We start from the raw sequence: 23019 nt of genomic DNA on the forward strand, positions 1-23019 counted from the left end.
ACAAGGGCAACCTAGCCGCTTTAATGGATCCAGTTATTAATCTATCTTCTTATGATCTGAGCTATCCAGGTCTGTTATATGAGTGTCTTTCAGGATTATGTGTATAGAATGGCACCCGATTTCTACTTAAACATTGTTAGAACGGAAGGTGACAAAGGGACGTATACAACAGTCTCATTTAGAAATATAGGGCTACGGCCATCAACTAACTTGAATACAGACCCAGCAGTAAAGCACGGAAGGAATATAAATTGAGCGTTAACCAAACTTAGTCTTCAGGGCAGCTAATCACCACCGGTGACTTCGAAGCTACATGTTATTTGAAATTAGCCCGCTGTAAGCTCAGCTTTTGTTGAATCTCTCCTGCCTGGAACTGCGAGTTTGCATCAATTTATACTGCTCTGACTCACTTTCTTATTAAGCAAATTTGAATCAATATGTTATTTTTGGCTTTACTGAGTTCCTTTCCCTTAATATCTTGTGCTTTTTTTTCTCTTTCTTTTTTTTTTAAAGGAAGGTCAAAGAGTTTAATAATCTTTCAACCATTGTTGCAGTGCATTTTTATCCTTACTTGACATACAGGGAAGCAGAGGCAAGGAAAGGATCACATGAGCACACCTACCCAGGAGAGGCATGGACAGACATGCTGATGCTTCTTCTTCTTCTTTTAAAATCCACTTTTCCATTTCTGTGGCAAGCTTCAGTCACAGTGGTTCTGAACTGGGATCCTCATCACAGCCTCCTACAGAGCAGCTTCAATCTATTCCCATCAACCCCAGGGGCACAGTGGGCTGTGAGAGCGTGAAGAAGAGGGGCAAAAATCCTCCAGGTGCTCCCCAATATCCAATTCACTCTACTCTTAGTAGAAACACTATGTGTGAGTATCATCCCATATTTATGAACCCTGGTTCTTGAATACACTTCCCTTAATTAGTCTCCTTGTGGGAATGTTTGTCCCTGAACCAATTCTCCTAGAGGGTACAGCACACAGTCTTTAGAAATACAGTATTAGTCCTGACATATTTGATACATAAAGGTAACTGATGTCTTTAATGACATCATATTTTTTGTTTTTCTGATTAGAATAACTTTACTGCCTTTAATCATTTAGGTAATCACCTCTGTATCTGTGTAGGTACCCACTGGCAAGTCTTTGTCAAGATTCTGTGAAGAAGGACCTCTACCTGGCATTTCTTTACGCTTCTCTTCATTTCCGAGAATAAGTAATACCGATGCAGGATGAGAGTTTGAAAGCGGGAGGATGGGCCCCTCTCTCTCTGTATCGCTTTCCCTTTTGTACCTTAGTAGTTATCCTTAATCCACAGAGACTTCTTTACTTTTCTAAGAACTCCCCTTTACTGGCAAAAAGAGTTGCATTCCTTAAATCCTTTTCTGTGAATACCGTTTGATTTTTTGAAAATGGAGCTTAAGTATTTTCTTCCTTGTGTTGTTTGCTGTAGAGATTTCATTCAAATTTTCCTCTTTTCTAATAAATGAACTTCAGAAGCTTTGCAATTATCCTTCTCCTGATAGTGGGGGAGGTGTACAAGCACATTCCAGCCATCACTAGTATGGAACAGCAACCATGTTTCTACAAATAGGTTGGTCTGCCAACAAGCATTAAGGCTACTGTCATGAGCTCCCTGAGGGGAAACTGTGAAGAATCTAGTTTTTCCTTGATGTGCATAGCTTAATTCTAACATCATCAAAAGAAACTACAAACAAATGTCCACCAGAGAATATATCTAGAAAATCTACTGCTCTCACAAAATCCAGACTATCTCCCTTTCAGACACTGATGCAAACCAGCCAAGTAAATCCTGAATATAATGAGCAAATAAGATGGAAAATAAGGAACTTTTTCTCAATGCGTTTCTTTTTCACTTAAGTTTATCACCACTTTCTAGCTGTGGAAATAGGTATGTAGTGTTTTGTTTACTCAAAATGACATAAAAAATTTTTAATGTGGTTGTTTGGGGTAAAGAAATATAAAATAGTATTTTTTTTAAAAAAAACAAACAACAAATAGCTAATGAGACCAAATGAGAAAGTTACAGCAGGTGCAGGATGGAACACAGATACATTTCAAAAATAAATCATTTTTAATTGAATAAGGAAGGACGTTCAAGAAGACTTATCTGTGGCATGAGTATAAGATTTATAGCATAGGAGTTCATGTTCAAAGAAAATAAATTAAGTTTCTTGACAGTATATAAAGCTAAAAAAGATAATACAGATACAATTATCCATATGCACATGCTTCCATATCACCAAAACAACTTCATGGGCAAAACTGGAATGCTATTTAGAAGTAAAGCACAGTTCATAGCCTACAGGATTTCTCCACTGCTTGAAAAAGAAAACAAGGAGCACTGCTATTATTTCATTAGTATAAAATAGGTGAATGTCTTTGTTTAACACCCTTATCTTTGTATTAATAAGCAAGTGGGCATCTGTTTTCAGACATTTGGTTGATGAGCAGCTTAGAAATGATTGAATAGTGAATATCTCCTATACTTTCATTTTTTTTTAGAAAAGAAAAGCCTTAAACATCAATAGTTTCAAGATTGCATATTCACTAATGGGCTTTAAAACTTAGCAGTTACTGGGGGGAGCAGAAGAATGTTTGCTCAGCTTAAATTCTAGTCCTTCAGCTTTTTGGACATTGTTTTTTTTTTTTTTTTTAAATTTGGGAACGATTTTGATTTCATGGGAGACATGCATCTCTGACAGCCTGAAAGCTTATTCTTAGCTTTGTACACATATTCCTTCTCTGTCTAGAATGAAAGAATATGCGTGTCACATGCTAATGAGAAAAGGCACTTATGATCATTTGATCTGAGAGGTAGGCTGTCCCTTAGCTGGTAATGAACAAGCTCAAGACCCTTGAAGCAAATGAACCTAATTTGTAATTGCATTGGGTGTGTTGATGCAATGGAATTGTAGAGTATTCTGGAAAGCAAGTGTTCTACTTGGAAAAGAAAATATACTTAACAAGAAATCATGTACAGCATCAAAAAAAGTTCAAAGCATTTAAGGACAAGAAAAGGGAAACCTTATTTTTATCAGAGAACTTTCCCCAGAGCAGAAAATTGTCCCTCCAGGGACTCCTGATTCCACTTCAACCATTCATCTGCTCTATAGGACACAGTAGCAGATACTCCAAATGCGAGGCATGGTGCATCTTATTCTCAAGTGTTTTTGTAACTGAGCATAACCAGTTAGTGACTCTTGTATAGTCATTCCATATACACTCTCTATAGATGAATAATAGCAGGAACTGAAGACAAATATCAACTCCTTAGTGTAACTTGAAGATTGAATACAATGCCCACGAAATCGAAGGAAGATTTTTAGAAAATGGCAAGTTTATTTTAAATTTTATTATAATACCCAGCGGGCCTAGATCAGACACATCTAGACGGAAAAAGATGAATGAAGTCGGTAGACTAAAACTCTGATTTCTAGAAAATATACAGCCGTAGTAACAAAAAACCTTACTGTTGGCATAGGAATGAAATGTATATAGGTTAACAAAATAAAGGTTCCAGAAAAAGACTCACACACATAGGCATTTGATTTTCACAAAGGGATCAAACAATTCAATGGAAAAGGAAGATCTTTCCAACATCTTAGATTGGTAAAATTGGAAGCCCACATGAAAGAGAATGACCCAAAACCCTACTTTCCACCATATTCAAAATCCAAAAACCTACTCTGACGTTGAATTCTAAATCTATATAAAGGCCAAGATTCAAAAGAAGGTTTATAATATTGATAAGTACTTTTGAAAATAATATTGATATGTATTTTATGATAAGGATGAGTAAAATGATCTCTTATAGAGAGGTCACAAAATACAAATCCAAAAAGAAAATGTACAGAGTTATAAAACGTATAAGTTCTCAAAAGCTGTCTGTCCTCTGGCCTACTCACCCCTCCTTACCCCTCTCTCTTTCATTAAAGGTGTCCTGCCCTCTTCTTTCTGGGCCTCTCACTTTGACACAGAATCAATGTCTCTCTCTGTCTCTGTCTCCTCTCCCCCCAAAAATTTTTTATTCAAACAATTCAAGAGGAAAACAAAAACAAAACAAAACAAAACAACAACAACAACAACAACAAACCAAGGAGAGGGGCTTGGAGGTTCTAGTGAGTAAAGTTATATCCCGTGACTATGAGGAACCAGGTTTGAATCACTAGTTCCCATGGGGGAAAGCTGGGGTTTGCTGTGGTATCTGAAAGCTCTGTACTTGGTGGGTGGGGGCAGGCAGATTCCTGGGCATTGATGACCATCCAGTCTGAATGAAATGTCTGACTGAAATGGTAAACTCCAGATTAGGGAAGACACCTTGTCTCAAAAAATTAAGTAGGACAGTAATAGGGGAAGACTCCTGATCTTGACTTCTGGCTTCTACAATTTTTTTTTCATGGCCGAGGACACACAAAATCTTAAAAAAAAAAAAAAAAATCTGAGGAAACACTTGAACCAAAAATCACAACCAAGAATGTAGAGTGGCCAGAGAGTTTGCAGCAAGGTGACAAACCTCACCAGCTACTGAGGAAGTGTAGTTAAAATGTTGACAATGACATAAATACTGAGATGGCGAGACTTTTCAGGAAAGGGGACTGAATGGTGTAAAACTGTGTCTGTTAATTTCAAGTTAAAACACACTCCAGTCTTTCTTTAAATTGTCATTTCTGAGACTAAAAAAAATGAGAGCATATATTCATATTTAGACTTTTATAATAATTTTAAATGGCTTCATTGATAGTAATAAAAGACACAGTGGGTTAAAAAAAGCAAATGAAGTTTTGAGGAAAGGAGTAGTCGGGAACCTGGGGAAAAGGGAATGGGAGATTACTTATTCAAATCACAATGCGCATGTATGAAATGCTGAATAAAAAATTAAAAGGATAACTATTCTTAATGACTATCAGTTAGATATGGATGCCCAACCTGCTGCTGTAGCACAATGTGATAATTCTTGTGAACACAGAAGAAGTGAGAACTGATAACAGTGATACGATTACATCTCTAAAAGAATGTTAGTCAAAAAAGAGTCAGAACAGAAACAATAGTCACTTAGGATTCCAATGACATGAAATGATGAAAACTGAAATCAGTACTGGCGGGGAGTGACTGAAAGGAGGCAAGCGTAAGACAGATGGACCTTGTAGGGTATGGGAACGCCCCACATATCGACTGGAGTCGTGGTTCTATAGTAGATGCTGGTCAAAACCCATGGTATTATTCACAGGCATTTCACTGCATGTGAGTTTTACCCCCATTAAAATAGCATAAACTTTCAGGTACACGTTGAATAGGTCCCAGAGAGCTAGTCTACAACACAGAAGCTGTAGCTGATAATAACACGTAATAATTCACCAATAGTGTGAACTACACATGTTCTTAAGTCAAAACCAGCAACTGTTAGATGACAGGTGTATGAATTACAGAATTCACCACACAAGGGGTATTTATTTACTTTTTAAAATATTAAACAAGACGGCCAATATCAGTTAAATAACTAAGAATATGAAAAAAGCCTGATTCTTAGGGTAATGGAAACATCATTATTGTGGTTTGGTTAGGATGAACCGAGTTTTCCAGAATAGCTTTTCTGAGAGCACTGCATTTCGTCTTCAAGACACTGGTAAGTTAAACAGGCTAGCCTAAGAATGGAAGATGGCTTATGGCAAAGAACGCGCGTGTGTGTGAAAGTCAGGGAGTGGAAAAAAGAGCTGCGTGCCAGGCAGAGTGCTAACAGATGGGCAAGTTTTGAAAGAGACTTCTTATCATTGCCCTTAGTAAGTTCAAATCAGAAGCATGGCCCACACTGGTGATCAGATGCCCACCGCTGCGTTTGACAGTCGGTATGGCGGGAATCGTGTGAGAGAAGAGAGAAGTAGGGCACATGAGGTAATGAGGTGGGAGGATGTGGAAGCCAAGACATGTGGGAACTGGAGGGCAGTGTTACAGGCTTTGAATTTCATTCTGAGTGCAATGAAGCTTCGTTTATTCTGAGGGTTTCAAACAGACACACATCACGATCTGATTTACAATGCTAAAAGTCTGCCAAGGCTGGTTGTGGTGAGGAGTTAAGTAACTGGACAAATTGCACAGAACAGCTACTTGGAAGAGTTCAAAGTGGAAGAGCTGGTCACTGGGAAAACTCTCAGGGAAGGTCTCATTTCACCCGGAACCAGTCATTCTGTCATCCTTGCATTCCTAACCAACCCTCAGATCGCTGCAGCAATGGCCTAGCATTGCAATGTTATCAGAGACCCTGGTCCAGGGCCGCCCAGCTACATCAGTCCCATGTTCCTGACTCCTGGAAACAGGAAAGAGGATAGCACTTTTGGAAGTCAGTAGGTTTCAGGGAATTTGTTAAGTGGCAATCACTCACTAGTACAAACATATCTTTCATTCAAATAAAGGATCCCTTAGGCATAAGGGATTCATTTTCTAGCTTTCTTTCACAGGTTGGGAAATTTGTCCCATAGCAGTCTAAACAGTGATATATTCACTCTTGTTCCCAAGCACCACAACAAAATCAAACATAAATAAAAATCCATATGAGAAAAGAGAAGAAGGAATTTGTATGTTGCAAAAGCAATAAGCATCATTCTTATCCATTAGGAAAGATCTTTTTAAAATACAAATAGAATCTAATTGCTAGTGGGAATTTTAAAGAAATACAAATCATATTCATTTGAAACTTCTGTGGCTCTGTTTATGTATGTATACCGATGCGCCATCTACTAAAGACACTCTATGGAGACATACACTAAACATTGAAGCCTTTCTAGTCTGACATAGCACAAGGACATCTTGAACATTAATGAGTTATATTTCTATTTACATTTCCAATGTCAACACTAATCACTTCCTCTTTACATAACAGCTAAATCCTTAACTTTTGATTCAACCTACCAGCCTAGAATAAGTATACATATTGCAATGTACTCATTTTTTTGAATTTCATACATATTCAACTTCCTGGTTAAGAACTGGTTTTAGCTCAATCCCATGTCATTCCTTTAAGGAATGACATTCAAAAATGAACCGACTTGCCATCCCAAAAGTTCAAAACCTGACTTTAATCTTCACATTCAAATGCATCTAGTTTTATTCCTCATTATACTTTCCTTCCTGATTATAAGTCCTTAGGCTTGCTTTAGCAATGTTTGTGATCTAATATACATAATAATATCCAAGAAGGAGAAAATATAGAATAATATTGAAAGGAGGGCTTGAGCCGTAGATGGGGCAACTGTGGGGAGAACAACATGCAGATTAACAGTGCTCTGCAGAAATCTCCCTTTTGTTTCTGATATTACATTTCTGCTTAAATTGTCAGCCAAGAGACTTCCTCTAATAAAAGACTTAATGTTTCCTGCTCCACTTTAGGAAGTTTTTCTTCTTCAAAGAAAGCAAGCTTTGTTGTCTTGCGTATTGGGCATTTGTTAAGTACTTTCAGCTTCTGTAACTTAAAAAATGCCCTATTTGGTTCTGAGTGAGTTGATTCAAGCTTTTGTATTTTATATACTGACAACCTATAGTCACTACAAGTGAAGGAATTCTGTGTTCAGGTATTGCTCTTTCTTTTTTTAAAAAAAAAAGAATTCAAAGTGATTTGCACCCTTTTCATCTCTGCAGAAGTCTTTTCTTATATTGTCATTGGTTCCCTGTTCCAGTTCTGCAGGCTTCGTGGGCTAACTCTTAAGTAGGTATTTCAGAACTTGAGGTCATTTTTTTTCTTTTACATAAAAGCATCAGCCTAAATATAGGCTAGCCTTGACTTACACAGAAGTTCTTCTGCTTGCATGTACACTGATTTTTGAAAATTCAAGTTGCTTAAGGTTGGCAAACAACAACTCCAGATCAAACCTGTCCATACTCCTTCCTTTGTGTAGTGTCTAAAGTGAGCTGCTTCAGTAGAGTTCAGTGCAAAAGCCAGCAAGACCTGGGATGTTCAAAAGCTGCCCAGTACCCTCCAGTCTGCCAATCTTGCGTGTAAGTTTGAACTATGTATGAAAAGGGTGTTTACTGTCCTACTGTTCACATTTCAATCTCTAAGAGATATTTAGGGCAAACCTCAACAGCATATTGGCTCACTTGAACTCTATTATAAGGACTGGGGACAGTGGGAGAGTGCTTCCCTAGCCTGGGTTCAGTCTCCAACACTACAAGGGAAAACAGCCTTTATTGTGCCTGTTACTTCCAGGGACCTGCCAGTTGCTTTGTACTCATGTCTGCTTCCTGTGACTTTATTTAGTAAACCAGTATTTTAGAGTATATTAGGGATTCTACTAGGCAGTTATACTTCAACAGATCTTTGTTAATATTAGCTAAACTTAGGACCAGTTCATATCATGTACCTAGAAAAAAAGTTAAAAATCATATAAACGCTTATTATTTTTACTGATTTTGTTGATTACAACAGAGAAAAACATAATTTTCACCCTCTTTATAAGATTCTCAGAGAGCCACTCAAGTTCTCATTTCTATTTCAGATAAAAAAAACCTGCTTTAACTCAAACATCCACCAGCAACATATGTTCTTTAAAGTATCTGCTAAGTCTTCAGAGCTTCCCTCAACTCCTTCATCTCATCACAGGATAACAGCAACATCATCAAAACATAAATGGGCTGCAGTTTTTTTCCAAACAGGGCCTCCATTGTAGAAGTGGCTTCCATTTTGTTATTTTATTCCTCATTGACGGAGCCCTAAGTTCATCCATTCATGTGACATTATTCATTTCATGTCATCTATAAAGTAATATTATTCTTGGGAGCTTTAAAGTCTAGGAAAGGGCAGCTTTGAGACTCAGAATGGCCAGTGCTTTTCAGCAAATGATGTTAGAAAGGAAGGTGACGACTCTAAAAGCAGAGGGAAGGTACAGATTTTATGGTGCATTGAAGGGGCAGTAGTAGTAAGACAGCTCCGCCATGGCATGCCTAAGGTGTGGTAGACGAAGGTCAAGCAAAGGAAAATAATGCTAGGGTGACGGTGGTTCCTGTGACGTGGGCTAGACTCGAAATTCACTTCTTGCTGTCATGCCATTGATCCTGCTGGGGGCCTTGGCAGCCTCGAGGGAGATGATTGTTTTCATAATTCGTCTCAGAAGGACTACCTTTCTCATTCTCCACAAAGCCTACTGACATCTCAGAAGCAGTCCTGAGTGTGATGGTGTTCCAAACACAAAGGTCTTCTCATGATCCCGTTAGACCACCAACGAGCTTAAGCATGGGATGACCAAAGTCAAACGCCTGTTTTTCAATAAATGTAACAACATTCTCATAGAGAAACGGAAGACAAACTGCCTCAAATAAGAGGTAAGGAGCAGACCACAGATTGGCTGTGGTAATCCAAAGGAGAGGTTTAGAGGACCAGGTCTAAAGTGGGGGTTAAAAGAGAAAGAGAGAGAGAGAGCAGGGATTGCTTAAGGCAAGAGGTTTCTACACTGCACCACTCCCTGAGGACCAATGGACAGGTCGTAATCGGGGTACACCTGACATTCTCAGCTGCTGTCCATGCACTGCCCTGACATCTGCTGAGTGAGTGCTCCCTTTTGGGCAATTTCTCTTAGTTTTGATGTTGGAATTAGGAACAGTCACTGAACATCCAAACTGGCTTTCTTCTCTCTCAGTTAGTTCATTTGTGACATCTCAACCATTTTAGGCACTCCTGTCTTTCAAACAATTCTACTTGCATCCATCGCCTTTGCTTGTCTTGAACCCATCTTGTTTATCTTCTTCTTGTATTCTCATGGTCTCTGAAATTTTCTAAAGAAAGTTTGGCATTTATTTTTAATTTATTTTATTTTATTGTTTGTGGTCACAGTGGACTAAAAAGAAAGTCTCTGAAATCCCACTGAAGGACAAAACAGTTCTTCAATGCCAGGTACTGGGGAAGTTAAGAATTGAACTAACCATTCGTTTCTCTAGTTTGATCAAAGTTTCAAGGAATTCCTAAGAATCCCAGAAGAGAAGGCAGAATACCTCAAAGTAGACTCAGATGAGTTATATAGAAGGATTACATTTAAATCCTTTTACAAACACCATAGGCAATCAACAAATTACATTTTAATAAATCTAAATAAGAGGCTTTTGCTTCAGCCATTAGATTCATATATATTTGAGAGATAATAAAGACACATTTGGGAAATTATTGGCAGGAGTTGTGTTACAGGAAAAGAATTTGAAATAGCTACACTTTGAAAGGTTATAAACATGATTCATGAGTTCTCAAGGAAAAGGTCCATTTTTGTTAGGTCTCTTTTTTGTTAGGGTCTCTTTGACTAAAACCTAGGAACTATATTTCTGTCACAGCTTACTGCCTACCCATTTGATTTTGGAGAAAACAAGTCCTAAGAAAACACATCTTTATCAAATTATCTGAGATACTGTCCAGAGTAGGAAATGCTAATCTTTCATAAAACTAACTGTAGCTACTGACTCCATAGACCCAAGTGGTATGTTTATGTAAATTCATTATTTGTATCTATTATTTAATTTACTATTGTATTTTTGTATTTATCATTTTGTGTTCACATATGCATTTTCTCTCTTAGTGTCATATGACAAAATATCTGACATAGAATTGTTAAAGCGGAAAGACCCTTGGTTTTAGATGTTTCAAACCACAGTCCTTGTTCTGACACAGGATATCCTGGCAGCAGGTACACATAATGAGGCTGTTAGCTTCCAGGCAGGACAGGAGGGGAGCATCAAATTAACACAATGGGTACTGTCCCCAATATAAATCCCCGGTGACCCATTTCCCTCATTTCATGCCCACATTTCACAGTTTCAATACTTTACAAAAGTCTAGTCAAAGTTTAAACAAATCAATTAATTTAAAAAGTAAGTCAAAGCTCTTATAATCTATTAATCTCTGGGAATGCACTTAAGACACAATGAGAGGTAATCTTAACTAATACCTAACCTCTTAGGTATTTTCAATCCATTCAAGTTGACACTTAAGATTTACCATCACAAGTCAGTCATTTAATAAACATCTGTCGTGCTGACAATACCCAGACTATATAATAGCAATGGATTTAAGGATGGGTTTAATGAAGTATTAACCCCAGAGGTGTATAGTGAGGCTGGAAACAGGTAAGACTGCACAAGATGGTTGGTAAGCACTGATAAACATGGATCCAAGTGTAGGAATATACACAGTATACATGCACATGAGCTAGATCAGGTCTTTTGGAGCAATAGATGGCATTGTAGATAGAGGAACAATGTTCTGGGATGAATGAAGTACTGCATGGAGCAAGAAGTCATCAACTGACTTTGATGAGCCACAAGTGGTGTGGGACAATTGTCTATATTCTGTCAATTATATTTAAAATAAATGCTGATTGGTCAGTAGCTAGGCAGGAAGTCCAGGCAGGACAACCAGATAGGAAGTAGAGGCAGGTCAATGAGAACAGAATTCTGGGAAGAGGAAAGCCCATTCCTCTGCAGTCCTGTCCCACCCACAGAAGAAGTAAGATGTGATTGCCTTGCTGAATAAGGTACCAAGCCATATGACTAGCATAGATAAGAATAATGGGCTAATATAAGACATAAGAGTTAACAAGAAGTATGAGCTAATGGGCCAATCAGTTTATAGCAAATGTAGACCTCTGTGTAATTTCTTTGGGACTTAAGGATTGTGGGAACTGGGCAGGACAGAAACCCTGACAACACACAAGCAGTGTGGTGTTGCAGGTGTGATGAAATACAACCCAATAAAATAGAATGAGGATGGAGCATCAGTAGAATGTTTAAGATCAATGTTTTCCCCGGTTTTCTAAGTTGTAGAACTCTTAAGTAAAATTTATTTCTGAATCCAAGTACATTAATGAAGAAAAAGTAGTGAATACAAAGATGATTAAAACATGCTCCAGTCCTTTCATGTGTTCACAATTTGAAAAATAACTTGCATAGACAATACATATGTGCATATATCAGATTTGAATTCTAGTTTGTCAGTTGAGCTGTAGAACAAATTGGGTTTAATGATGCTAGATGCAGCAATTATTCCTGACAGAGACAGGACTGAGTTTGAGAACTGAGAGTTCAACAGGCATAGGGAGATGACATATTGGTCTTGTATGGGGTGGGTAAAGATATTAAGGGTAATTCCCAAAGTTCTGGCATATAAAATTGGTTAGAGACTACAAAAAAGACATTCATTTAAAACCTGTGCTGAGTTGGAATGAGGACCCAAACAGTGATGCTAATACAGCGTAGGAAATTGTGCAAGAGGAAATCTGGGCTCAAAAGTAAGCAGAATCAGATGATCACCACTACAGGAACCCAGCATTGTCACCACTATGATCACAGCAGACATCCAAGGAATGCTTACCAAGCACTGGACTCTGGGTTCAAAACAACACAGGACTATCTTAGGTAGCCTTGACAAGAAGCTAACGTGTCGGTCTGTGTATTGTGTTTCAGGTCATGGAACTAGAAGGGCAACATTTAGGATATTAAGACTTTCCTTCTCAAGACATTTTTAACCATCTGCCGCTGAGCGAGACACTGATCCTTCCCAGTACAAGATACAGAAAAATGGAACTTCAAGGCAGGAATTCTGATTTTATGGCCTTGGGTGGGTACAGAATGGAAGCTGAGAGAAGCATATTCAGCATCCCTTCTCTGAAGCTGGCGTCTAAGTGAGTGTGTGACTAAGCTTTGTGTATGGGCAAAGAATGTCTTAGGCAAATTGGCAGAAGCAGAAAGAGGGCTTGACACAATTTAAGATATCCAAATGCTGCAGAATTTCTTTTTTAAAAGGTTCAAATCTGATCAAGGAAAAACATCTTCCCTTGTCTATAATCTTCTAATTAGGTCCATCCTTATTAAATGCCCCATTAAAAACTACAGAATTAAAACGTGTCAAGTGGACTGGAGAGATGACTAAAGTTGCTTGCTAAAGACAAGGCTAAATCACATTTCAGTTTAGAAAACCAAAATAAACAAAGAGAAGCAACTTTGTGGAGTATGTGATTTTTTAAAAGTGCTCTAAGACAGACATCCTTTGTACCTTTTACAGTTTTTTTTAGTTAAAATACATAGCCAATTATATAATCCAATGCTATATAGTATAAAAACCCATGAGATCAAACTGTCTAAATATTGAGAAAATCATGCATAGCAAATAGTTTAGCAGTTTCTATTTCTCAGTTGATGGTGACTTTTGATTGAATACTAGTCTTCTAAGACTAAAGTTAGTGTTTAATTTTTCCCTCATTTTTGAGTATTTTTCGAAACTTTATTCTTTTGCGCTGGATAGAATGGCTTAAGGTTATTTGATCATACTTTGGTGTTTTTCATATGATGCAATACTAGTTAGTTTAATCTTTAATCATGTAGGGGTCCACCAATGTGCAAGTCATAAGGATCAACGGGTATTGTTTCAGAAAGTCCACACTTAGAATGAGGCAGCTCCATGTCCTTCTTACCTAGTTTTATCTGCACATAATTAACAGAAAACTCACTATCTAACACAATGCAAAAGTTTGGCCTCAACTGAGAGATTAGCATTTGGTTAACTGTTGTACAGTGATGAATTTCCTTTCATGAAAATACAGATAATTCATTATATATGGGTTGACTAAATACCGTTAGTCATTTCTTCCTTTTGATTTTTGTTTGTTTGTTTGTTTTTGAGACAAGATCTAAGAATCCGTGGCTGTCTTAAAGCTCACTAAATACAACAGGCTGGCCTCTAACTCACAGCAATTCCCTTTCCTTCTGCCTTTTGAGTGCTGGAATTAAAGGTGTGAGCAACCATGTTCTGTTTATTTATATCCTTTGAATGAATTATATTTAATTTTCCACTGAGACATGCATCCTGAACCTGTTGGAGAAAGGGTCATAAGTTTATGCCCAATCATTCTGTACTAGCCATTGGATAAGGTATTTTTCTGATTGAGTCTTGGTGACTAAAGGCCATAGAATTCTGTTATAGAATGTTCTATGCTAATTTCAGAGAATATTTCCATACAGGTCATAGCAAAGTATCAAAATATAAAAGACCTGCATTCTGCCTGAGTCTCCAGAACAAGTTTTGTTCGTGATTTGTTAACAAGGATTGTTCTACTCACTCTGGGTGTGTGATATTTCATTTTAACCCAGTAGTAAGGTTAAGATGAAAATCCTGAGCTATCTTCAAATACACTCAACTTCTTGTTTGCTTATCATTACTTAACTACCATGGTAGTCAAGAAAAATAATTTTGTCCAACTTTGCTTCATTCTCTTGAGTTCTGTGGAATCTTTGGAATGATGAAGCACATCACACACTTTTGCAACAAAACAAAAATATTTGGGGGAACTTTGGTGAACAAGTAAACTATTTTCTGAGTTTATCTGTATCTGAAACATTCATTGCTTTCTGCAAAGTAACAAACAACATCAAAAATAACCTATAAAAACTACAGAATTACACAGGCCTTTTTATGATATAAACTCATAGCCAGTCAATTTAAGTGAAACATGAATATCCTGGTTGAGGTTTTTAAATTTATAAAGAGATCAAAGGGCCAAGATACTTTATGAGAAAAGCTCAAAATACAATGAAGCAAGTTATAATTAAATTTTACAACAGCGTTTTAAGAGGAGATAAGATTGTGCCTTTGGTTCCTTATTTTACTGCCAGCTGTTGAATCTACAGTTTAAATATTGAGTGTACTCATCTTTTAAACAGTGGATTATTTTGGATTGTTTCTACTCCAATTCAAAAGCAAGCAGAGAGCACAGCGTGCTAATCAGGTCAATTATATTTCAACAGAGAGTCGGGAGAAACTACACTTCAACCCTTCAGCACGATGCTGGACAGCAGCAGGAAATGCCAGTTTTCACACAAAGTAGACAAGATAGTAGTACCAGATAATTTGCTCATCAAGATTCTTTCTCCTACGTTTCCTTTTTTTTTATAAAATGGGAAATATTTAAGCCCTAGTCAAAACTTATCAGAAAAGTCAAACATAGGAATCAGACCAATTACAAATCATCTATAGTAGCAAAAAAGTCCTACAGATAACCCCAAAACAAATAAGACGCATTTGGCTACTAGTCACTATTTTTAAATCTTCCTTCCTTTGAGTTTATATAAATTATACTTATATAAAAATATACATTTTTGCCGTGTTGAATGGTAACAATGTCACATACCAAAACACATATAAAATCAAGTATGTTCAATTTAATTAGACTCAAAACATGTATCAGATACATAATTGTTCCCCCTAGGAAATCTGATATTGTTTAGAATGATTTAGAATAAAATTTCATTTTTTTCCATTTTTAATCTCCTTATAATTCTAATATTAATAGCCCTAAGCTATTAATGTAAGAACATCAGTGCAGAACCAATAACACAAAATTAATATAGAATAAGAGAAAAACCACATGATCATCACCACCTACTAGCCACTCCTCCCCACAAGCATCAATAACTAGCAGCAAAAATTAGCATAGTCAATCTGGAACAAGCCCACTATGGTTCCAACACCACATGAAACCTATTCTGTAGCTAGTTTCCCCGGGGAGAAACCATACCATAGAAAACTTTTCTTTAGTTTTTAATAAGCACACACCAGCCATTTCTCACAATCAGAAATGAAAAGGAAAGCAAGGCTTGTCTTATCTTGCCTCTGACATTCAAAATATTTGAAAGCACCAAGAAAAGATACTATTTTTAAAATGAGGACACAAAAACCTTGAAAAGGCTAAAATGGACATGTAAAGAGAATGTTTTGTTCATTTGTTTTTGAACATTCTAGCTTCTGGATATTGCTAACATTTGGATCTACACAATCACAATATGGTTGTCATTAGCCATGTGTTACCACTGAAAAATAGAGATGTAGCTAGTTCAAACGAGAGGCAATTTAAGTCTTAAAATATACTCCAGATTATGAAGACTTGAGGTGACAAAATATTCTATTAATAAGTTTATATTAACTACACTGTTAAATAGTTATAGTGAGTTAAATATAACATCCTTCAATGATTTCAATTGTTCATTTTCACTTTTAAAAATTTAGTCAGTAAAAATGTAAGTTATGGATGTGGTTAGATTTGTATTTCTATAGGTGAGGCAAGATGTAGGTCAGAACCTTAACAATAAATTTCTTAATAAACATTATAGAAAGATCTATTCTACTCGTTGCACTAGTAATTTCTTGTTACATCATATGAAATAGTTTTTAAAAGCATATATCCTACTGAACATAGATGTTCTCCACAGTGCAATGAAAGGCAGAACCCTAGAATTTAGGATGTAAAAAGTAATGGGTATATTCCCAAGAGGACTACTGAGAACTCAAGAACAATGGCAATGGGTTTTTGATCCTACTGCACGTACTGGCTTTGTGGGAGCCTAGGCAGTTTGGATGCTCAACTTACTAGATCTGGATGGAGGTGGGCGGTCCTTGGACTTCCCACAGGTCAGGGAACCCTGATTGCTCTTGAGCTGATGAGGGAGGGGGACTTGATCAGGGGAGGGGGAGGGAAATGGGAGGCGGTGGCGGGGAGGAGGCAGAAATCCTTAATAATTAAATAAATTTTTAAAAAAGAAAAAAAACAAATAAATAAATAATACAAAAATAAAAGTAATGGGTAGTAAGCATTTTATATGGAAACCTTCAAAGTGGGCTCAATCTCAAACAGATTCTGTCTTGATTTGTTTTTCCTGGTTCCTGGACTCTGGGAAGCACTTCTTTTGCATGGGGAAGTTCAAAAACAGTCAATTAAGGAACTGAGACAAGGGACTAAGTGAGCAAAGAGGATCTGCAGCCCCGCACACAGGGAGGATGCAAACAGGAGGAAAGCATGGTAACAGAGTTCACACCCCCTCTTCTTTCTCTCTGCTTCCTTCACCTTCACTTCTTCCAACAATCCTTTCCTTCTCATCTGACACGTATGTTCAGCTTCATCTTTTCAACCCAGGTACTTCTGTGTATTTCTTCTTCCTTCCTTCCTATTCTAATTGGTCCCTTGTTCACTGCTGGTCTTCCTTTCTGTCTCTCTGATTTCCATTCTCTTACCGATTTCTTCTAAGAAGTTACATTACTTATTCCTAACAAGGCCATGTACTAGCTTTTAATAAGTTTCCTATTCTTTTATCTCTTTGTGAAGAAAAAGAAACAAGAAACATATTAAAAACTCAAGAACATGGAACTAGTTTTTATTTTCTAGGCTAACAGGTTGTTGTTTTGGTTTGTCTTAAGGATTAGCGGTTTACCCTTGGGTTTTTCTGGTCTGGAGTAATGTGGTTCAAGGAGAAAGGTATACCTCCATGGCCCTATTTAGACTCAGAAAAGATTCCTTGGGTGGGAATTATGAATCTTAGGGTTGTAAGTTAGCAGGGTAACCAGACATAGTTTTTATACATGTGTTATAAGTATCTTTTTAAAAAGCCTCTAAAAAGAAGTATTGGAGTGTTTAACTTTAACTATTGGTTTTGGTGTTTGCAATAAGATTTGTTTTAATTACTTCTAAGACAATGAGGCCTGGGTAAATTAACTTGAGGCTGGGTTTTCTGCAGAATAGTTCAATAAAGATAGTCATATGGAAGACAATAAGGACATTCAACCAATATACATTCGTCAATTCCCAAAGCTAGGACATATAGTTCCACTCTGACAAAAAGTAGTTATATGCTTAAATAGCTACGATTTTGCTTAGGTATCACAATGCTTTCAGCAAAGAAAATTTCCCAATGGTCTAGACATAGTTGTAGACTCTGTGATTACTGTATATTCACCATTTTGAAGGTAGATTTTCAGTGATGCTATGATTATAATTCAGTGATACAGTCATTTTAGTAATTGGTATGCGAATAAATTAGACCTAAACACAGACATTATGTTGAATTCAATTTGAATGCTACGCAATTGGGACAATAAATAAAAAATATTGGTTGTTGGTGTCTCAGTGCTTTCAAGACTTACAGCTTTGATGTCACGTTAAACACATTTTCTGAGTATGATACAGTCTACAGCACTAAATAATTGTAAGCCAACCAAAGATTGATTGTTGACTGTAATAGGCTGTATTTAGCTATTCATTTATTCAGAAACTAAAGGAATAATTAAAATCACGTATTTCAATAGTTACTTGGAATAAATACTTAGTCAAATCAGTAACCAACTATATGCTGAAACAAATGCACAAATGGAATCGAAGGCATTAGCAATCATACCTTATTGTGCGTCTGGGTCTGTCCAACGAGTATGAGAATATTGGATGAGATGATAGACAGGCAGAAGTTAATTAGAATTATGGACCTCTCAGAGCGGATGTACCTGGTCAGAGAGAGAAAGAAATGTGACAAATTTTATGTCATATAATTAGTGGAATTAACTCAAAGAAGGAATTTGACCCCAGGTTTCACTTAAAGATATGGAAAACCATTTTTAATATATATTTTCCTTAGGTACCCAATGTTAGAGTACATGGCATGTGCAAGAAACCTTTAGAGTTATTTTTTCTGTGATATGTCATAATTGAGAGAACCTAACTTGTACATTCATGAGAACAATGCTTTCTTTTGTCCTAGTAAAAGTAATTTCTTAGAATTACATTAACCATACAATCACTTTCTTACATATGCACATACATATTTATAATATCTATATCAACCAAGAGAAACACTGAGGACCAACAGTAAAACCCCACCCTGATTTTGAAGCAACTCTCCTATATACTAGGATACATTACTTTTTGTAAAGCCATGGACATCAGCAGCTACTCAAGCATTTTTATGTAGCTAGGCTGTTCCTTATGTCCTTGAGTGTCTCTTTGAAGAAAAAGAAGTAGCAGAAGTCTTTATATATAAAAATGATCTCAAGCGATCATTTACCATTAGACTGGAATACTCTTGGTGACAGCCATATTTTACACGTAGGAAGAAATATATATATATATATTTAAAAGTTGATTTAAAAGTGCACTAAGAATGAAAGTAATAGCAAAAGCTGTTCAGAATCAAAGGTTCCACCAATTGTTTACCATAAAAGGGCAGCAGTTATTTTGCTTAACTCTACCCTGGGATTGCCACTAAGTACCGATACTTTAAAAGAACCTTGTACATGATGTGTGTCTCGGTCTGTTATATTTGTATTATAACAGGGGACCTCATTCCATAGCTGGCATAGGATTTTCTATGCAATGATAGATGGAGAAACCAAAGATCTAGAGGAACTTCATGAAAGTTATAATCTCACAAGGTTCTTTCCATTTTCTCACTTTATCTTTCAAGAGTGTGTAGGCAGAAGTCACACACTAAGGAAATTAAAGCAAAGTAAAAGCAACACCAAGCCAGGAGGTGATGGCGCACACCTTTAATCCCAACCCTTGGGAGACAGAGACAAACCGATCTCTGTGAGTTTCAGACCAGCCTGGTCTACAGAGCGAGTTCCAGGACAGGCTCCAAAGCTACAAAGAAACCCTGTCATGAAAAGAACAAAAACAAAACAAAACAAACAAAAAAAAAAACAAAAACAAAAGCAAAAAAACAAACCACCAAAACACAAAAATTAGGTTTCATAATGTAAGGGAAATTTTCTTCACAAATTGGACTAATCTAGGTTGATAGCACAAAATGGGCTTCAAGAGTTGTTTTCCATTGTTCCTGCATTCTGAATATCTAAACATATGACAAATCATACACCGGGCTGCTAAAGGTAGCAACAAATATTCTCTTGTTCTTTTTTTTTTGTGGATGAAGGCTATAAATCTTTTCTGATGTTAATGGCTTCCATGATGATACAAACACACATCTTGACACCATCAAAAGGATTTCAGTGACATTTTCTGTTTATAAACAGAAGAACAAAACAAAACCCAGACTGAGAAATATAAAAGACCAACTGGCTGCCCCAAATGCTATTGAGATGCTTCCTTTTCTTAATAATACTGAGTCATATTATTGCCTTAAATTCTGTTAAGAATTGTTACTAGGCCGGGTGATGGTGACACACACCTTTAATCCCAGCACTCGGGAGGCAGAGGCAGGCGGATCTCTGTGAGTTCGAGAGCAGCCTGGTCTACAGAGCTAGTTCCAGGACAGGCTCCAAAGCCACAGAGAAACCCTGTCTCGAAAAACCAAAAAAAAAAAAAAAAAAAACTGTGTGTGTGTGTGTGTGTGTGTGTGTGTGTGTGTGTGTGTGTGTGTGTGTGTGTGTGTGTGTGTGTGTGAAGAGAAAGAGGGGGAGGGGCATGACAGAAGGTAGAATTGACACATAAACAGAAACTGCTGAAAACTGAATTTACTTCTAGACTCCAGTGGGGTAAGAATTATAATGTTATTATGATTACCTAATATCTTAGCCAATTGCTTCATGTTTTTAAAAAAGGCATTGTCCTTCACTCATAGGAAGTTGGATTCTTCAAGCCTGTCAGTATGTTTTTACAGCACAACAGCCTGATTGAGTTTTGAACATACAATTCTGTAATCAACAATGTCACCCAATAGCAGGCACCTTTCAAATTTCCTTTTCCACCATTATGTCAGTGTTTTTCTGCTGTACCATAATACTGCAGTGATGAAGAACTTCTGTTATGTACCCAGGCCTGAATGTATACACTTTATTTTTTCACAAAGCATAAAAAAATCCTAATGTCTTTGACTATTTAAATATCTTTCACAATTAATTCTTCCTTTCAAGAGAGTGAAAGCCACAATGGACAGAAATGTTTTATTTAAATATCAATATTAATCTAAATAAATATCCCTTATTAAATAGTAATTGATTTTTAATTTTTCAAATGATTGTATAAAACCCTAAGAAAACATAAAAGGCTTTGAGGTAGGCACATCAACTTTTGCAATTTTAAATATATCAAATAGTCAGGAAACAATAGAGAATTATCTGCATACTAATGTAATACTGCATTTTAGACCACCTTAACAATGACAATGGTTATAATGCCTTTAGCTGTTAAAATTATAAAATCCATTGAAAAGTTTGGTCATATGGTACATACATATACTTTGTCAATACCTGAGTAGACACACCAAACCTCATAGGCCCAATTCTTACTAGCATCCTAAACAATTACCTAGCAATGACCCAGAAAAAAATATTAAATTTCAACAGACTATGAAATAGATGCAATTTTAATTTAAAATATGAGAGAAAATTTTTCAATAATTCCCTTTCCTATTTCTATGATATCCTTTCATCAAACTTGCTCAAAATCTGACTCACACCAAACACTAAAGTATGTGACCTTTTGTAGAGAACATTGGGATTTTCTTAATGCTTTTAACATCAGAGCAGTCTTTACTCATTGTGCAGGACATACTGAAATCATGTCTGGCACTCGAGAACTTGACATCCTATTCCTGCAGAGAGAACTTTGACTGTACAAACAGCAACGGATATAAACAATATATCACAGAGAAGGAACTTGAAACATATGAGAGTTGTGCTTACACGTGAGGAACTTGTTGGAATCTACCATCGTAGCAGCTAGAAGAAAAGTAGGCATGTGTGTTCCATTTATCTATTCTTACCACAGACAAATAAAGGGAATAAAGTGAGCTAATATGGTTCCTGTGTTCCAGTTCAATTACAGAATGCTGCTTTCAATATGTGACGAAGACTTTGACACACTGAAACCGAGTTCTCCATCTCCAGTTTACTCATTCATTACGTACCTCCATAGCGCTGCATAGACAACTGCCAAGGTGATCAACGCTAGGCAGGAGAGCCCACTGCCTACGATGAGAGTTACTGAAGGGGTCCCAGAAGATTCCATGACCTGCAAGTTAAGGGGGGAAAAGAAAAGAAAGAGAAATTTGACATGAATAAAAATAAATTCTAAACTCGGAGAAACTAAGCTATCACTCAAGAATAGCATAAATAGTTGTTATAGTTACCAGATAATTAACCACAGAACACTCGGTTCACACATCCTCAAGCTCCAAAATGACTAAGTCTAGCTCCCCTTTCTCTCACACTGTGAAGTAATGAAGTCTTCAGAGTTTAAAATGTTTGATTACAGCCCCATTGCTTAAAGTTTTCTCAAGGACCCCGAACTACAACTGAATCATCATTCACAGGTGAAATTTCCTTTGAGTGAAATTGGAAGCAGCAGGTTTTTGTTGTGCTCCTCACCCCAACTAAGTTCAGGTTAATCATTTCACCATATGATTCTTGGTACGATTTGCCTTGCTTCTCCTATTTACAAATCATGATGCGATGGTACACAGTTACTGAAAAACTGAAACTTTCTGACTTTTGACAACTTTGTTCTGAGTCAAGTATTCCCACATTAAATTTTACTTGCTTGGCTTCCAAGAATAAGAAGAAAATGGAATGCTATACTTAGGATCTTCACAGATATTTTTCTTATGAACAAAGTATGTGGAGATAATTTCCATAGTGCCAGTATCAGTCCCTAAAACCATGACCTTGAAAAATAAGCTTATAGCTTTTAAAATCTTTTATGTACATAGTACAAACATCCACTGATCCAAATGGCTTCTTTTCTTAGACAGTAACATGACCATAACTAATGAAGTCAGTTGTTTTTCATAAATTTTTATATTAGAAGTTTGAAGCAAAACACTAAGTGTGCCACAAAATCTGTATCAAATTATTAGGTATATGAATCAATAAAACAAGTAAAAGGAGTGATGTCTAGGCCAAATTTAGGCAGGAATCGTATTTTACCAGAACATTTATTTGTTATTATTTCAATTTTCTGTAAAATTTTGTCAAAATACATTTGGTAAAACATCATTTTTCTTTTGGATGGTTCTGTACAGCTCTCTCTATCAGAAACTATCTTTTTTTCCTTTTGCAAAAATCGACATGCTTTTAAGGAATGCTTTTACAGTTCCAAACAACCACGTCTCCATGAAAACTTAATTTGATTTAAAAATACACATGTATCCAAGGACACCCTCAGAAAACCTGTACTGAAAATGTCCAATGCAGATATGCAATGTGTTCAGCTGTAGTGTCTGGGGTCTTCCTTCTACTCCCAACAGCATTG

At 36.7% G+C, this 23019-nt stretch overlaps 1 protein-coding gene across 3 annotated transcripts in view; it reads right to left on the reverse strand.

Annotated features, from left to right (window-relative positions):
• The window catches only part of Adgrb3 (adhesion G protein-coupled receptor B3), a 704417-nt gene that overhangs the window by 128536 nt on the left and 552862 nt on the right, over positions 1–23019 (reverse strand). For all 3 annotated transcript variants that reach the window (XM_026785468.1, XM_026785467.1, XM_005359883.3), the window contains exons 18-19: positions 21677–21780; positions 18215–18317 (exon numbers count right to left, since the gene is read on the reverse strand). In XM_026785468.1, coding sequence (XP_026641269.1) covers positions 18215–18317; positions 21677–21780 — 207 coding nt within the window. The remainder of the gene's footprint in view (positions 1–18214; positions 18318–21676; positions 21781–23019) is intronic.

This window comes from Microtus ochrogaster, linkage group LG2, assembly GCF_000317375.1.
Source record: "Microtus ochrogaster isolate Prairie Vole_2 linkage group LG2, MicOch1.0, whole genome shotgun sequence".
NCBI classification, from domain to species: domain Eukaryota; kingdom Metazoa; phylum Chordata; class Mammalia; order Rodentia; family Cricetidae; genus Microtus; species Microtus ochrogaster.